The 2,773-nt window shown below is 55.8% G+C and overlaps 1 protein-coding gene across 1 annotated transcript in view; it reads left to right on the top strand.

Annotated features, from left to right (window-relative positions):
• Nucleotides 1-1,030: 1,030 nt before the first annotated feature.
• The window catches only part of EMH_0003500 (uncharacterized protein), a gene marked incomplete at both ends in the record, with an annotated part of 4,803 nt that continues 3,060 nt past the window's right edge, over nt 1,031-2,773 (top strand). Inside the window, 3 exon segments of the mRNA XM_013496394.1 lie at nt 1,031-1,146; nt 1,150-1,422; nt 1,680-1,965. Coding sequence (XP_013351848.1) covers nt 1,031-1,146; nt 1,150-1,422; nt 1,680-1,965 — 675 coding nt within the window.

The raw sequence follows: 2,773 nt of genomic DNA, 5'->3' as shown, positions 1-2,773 counted from the left end.
CATAACGGGAGACAAGAAAACACGAGGAGCTGCGTATACACCCCGAGCCGCTGCTGCGGGCTCCTTCTCCCTCTCTCTTCAGTTTTTCTCTTTTTCTTTGCCTCTCAACCCAAAATAATATTAATTAATAAATTCATTCTGACGTTTTTATTGCCTGGCGCGCAGCGGCATCGCCCTGTTGGCTCAACGGCTGCTGCTGCTGCTCCTGCTGCTGCTGCTGCTGTCTTTCTGCTAGCGCTGCTGTGGCCCCCCTGGGGGTTGCTGCTGCTGCTGTTGCTGCTGCTGGTGCTTCGGGGCATAGCAGCAAAGGGAAAGAGGGCGAGTACCTGCAGTATCCGCGCTGAACGACGTCAGGGACTGAATGCAGTAAGAACAGCAGCAGCAGCGGCAGCAGCAGCTGCTGCAGCACCCGCAGCAGCAGCAAGCAACGGCAGCAAGCAGCAGCAGCAGCAGCAGCAGCAGCAGCAGCACCTTGATGTGAGGATCGTTTCCTCCTCTCCACACGCTTGACACCTCCAGGCTCTTTGGCGCCTTTGTCGAGACAGGGAAACAGCAGCAGCAGCAGCAGCAGCAGCANCAGCAGCAGCAGCAGCAGCAGCAGCACCAGCAACAGCAGCACCACAGCAGCAGCACCAGCAGCACCACCACTACCACTACCACAGAAGCAGCACCAGAAGCAGCAGCAGCAGCAGCAGCAGAAGCAGCAGCAACAGCGGCGGCAGCAGCACCTGCTGCTCCCGCTGTTGCTGCTGCATTTGCACGGCCTCTATAAAGTTGTTGGGTCCTCCTGAGCAGCAGCTGTTCTCTGTCTTGCTGCTGCAGCAGTCTCCGTTCAGGTGTACATGCAGCTCTTCTGCTGCGACCTGTTTGTGGGGGCGTTTGCTTCGTAGGGGCTGTGAACTGCTGCTGCTGCAGCTGCTTCTGTTGCAGCAACACCAACGGGTACAGCAGCAGAAGTAGCAGCAGCAGCAGCAGCAACAGCAACAGCAGCAGCAGCAGCAGCAGCAGCAGCAACAGCGGGAGCGAACGCATGTTCGGTCGAGCTGGTTGGTGGTGCTGCTGTCGGTGGTTGCAGCGGCCGTTGGGGTGTATCCTCAGCAGCAGCCAAGGGTGTGGTGGTTTGCTGCTGGGTGTGCTGCAGCAGCTNCAGCAGCATCTGCAGCAGCTGCTGCAGCAGCTGCAGCAACAGTTGCAGCAGATGATGCCAGGGGATTTGTTGCTGCGTTCCCGTCGCAGCGTTTCCCGCTTATTTAGCCGCGGCCATAGACAGCAGCAGCAGCAGCAACAGCAGCAACAGCAGCAGCAGCAGCAGCAGCTGCGCGTGCTGCTCGTCGGCCGCCGCTTCTCAGGGAAGACAGCCCTTGTCTATAGACTCAAATTGGGGGCCTTCATACCCACCAGGCCCTCTGTCGGCAGCAACACGTACGCTTGCTGCTGCTGCTGCTGCTGCTGCTGCTGCTGCTGCTGCTGTTTGTTGCTGTTGCTGCTGCTGCTGCTGCTTGGTTAGTGGTGGTAGAGAAACAGCAACAAGGCATGGTGTTGCAGGGGAGTTGCTGTTGCTGCTGAGTTGCCTTGTCGCTGCAGTCGGTGTTGCTGCTGCTGCTGCTTCTTCTACCGTTAATTGTTGCTGCTGCTGCTGCTGCTGCTGTTGCTGCTGTTGTTTGTTGCTGCTGCTGCAGCGAGTCGTTTGTGCTGCCGCCTGAGGGAGAGAAGGAGCTGTGGAGAGCAGCAGAAGGAGACAGCGGGGGGAACGATGCGGCGCTGCTGGGATCGTCTCCGCCTGATGTAGAGACACCAGAGACAACCAGCGCCAGCAGCAGCAGCAGCCGCAGCAGCAGCAACAACAGCAACAGCAGCAGCAGCAGCAGCAGCAGCTCAAGACACAGAAACACACCACTGCTTGTTCATATATGCGACGTTGCGGGAGGAGACGGAGAGACCCTAGAGTGGCAGGGGCTGCAGCGGGTGAGCACGCTCTCTCATTGCCCCTACTCAACAGCTAGCTAGCTAGCTAACTAGCTAGCTAACTAGCTAGCTAGCTTGATAGCTACCTTGCTAGCTAGCTGTATAGCTAGCTAGCAAGCTAGCTAGCTGTGTATTTAGCTAGATGGCAAGCTAGACAGCTAGCTAGACGGCTAGCTCGCTAGCTAGCTAGCCAGCTAGCTGTTAGCAGTTAGCTACCGCTTAGCGGCAAGCTGGTTAGCCAGCTAGCTGCTAGCTAGCAGGCAACAGCTAGCTGGTGGGTAGCAGGTAGCTGACAAGGAGCAGCTAGCTAGCAGGGAGCAGCTAGCTAGCAGGTAGCAGCTAGCTAACTGCAACGCAGTGTCTCTTCTCTGACCCCGGGTGCCCCTGTGTAGCTAGCTGCCTCCTTTATGTCTCCTCTAGCTAGCTAGCGGACCCCTCTCTACAGCTAGCTATCTTTTGTATCGATGATGTGCTGCCGCTACACCGCAGCTAGCTGCTGCCCCCTTTAGCTGGCTAGCTAGTGAACTGTGTGGTGTCTTCAGTGCCGTCGTGTCTGTGTGTCTCTTCCGTATGTCTCCTTCTCTCTCTCCTCTCTCTCCTCTCTCTCCTCTCTCTCTCTCTNTATATATATATATATATATATATATATATATATATATATATATATATATGTGTGTGTGTGTGTGTGTAGCAAGTGGACTGCGTGATGTTTTCAGTGGACGCGTGTCTGAGTGTCTCTTCTTTGTGTGAAATTCGCCGAGAAATTTTAGAAATTTTCTTTGACGAAGAATTCGTTATCAGGAGACAC

This window comes from Eimeria mitis, genomic scaffold (assembly GCF_000499745.2).
Source record: "Eimeria mitis Houghton genomic scaffold, Emh_scaff208, whole genome shotgun sequence".
In the NCBI taxonomy this organism is placed as follows: domain Eukaryota; phylum Apicomplexa; class Conoidasida; order Eucoccidiorida; family Eimeriidae; genus Eimeria; species Eimeria mitis.
This window is presented reverse-complemented; position numbering and strand designations above follow the sequence as displayed.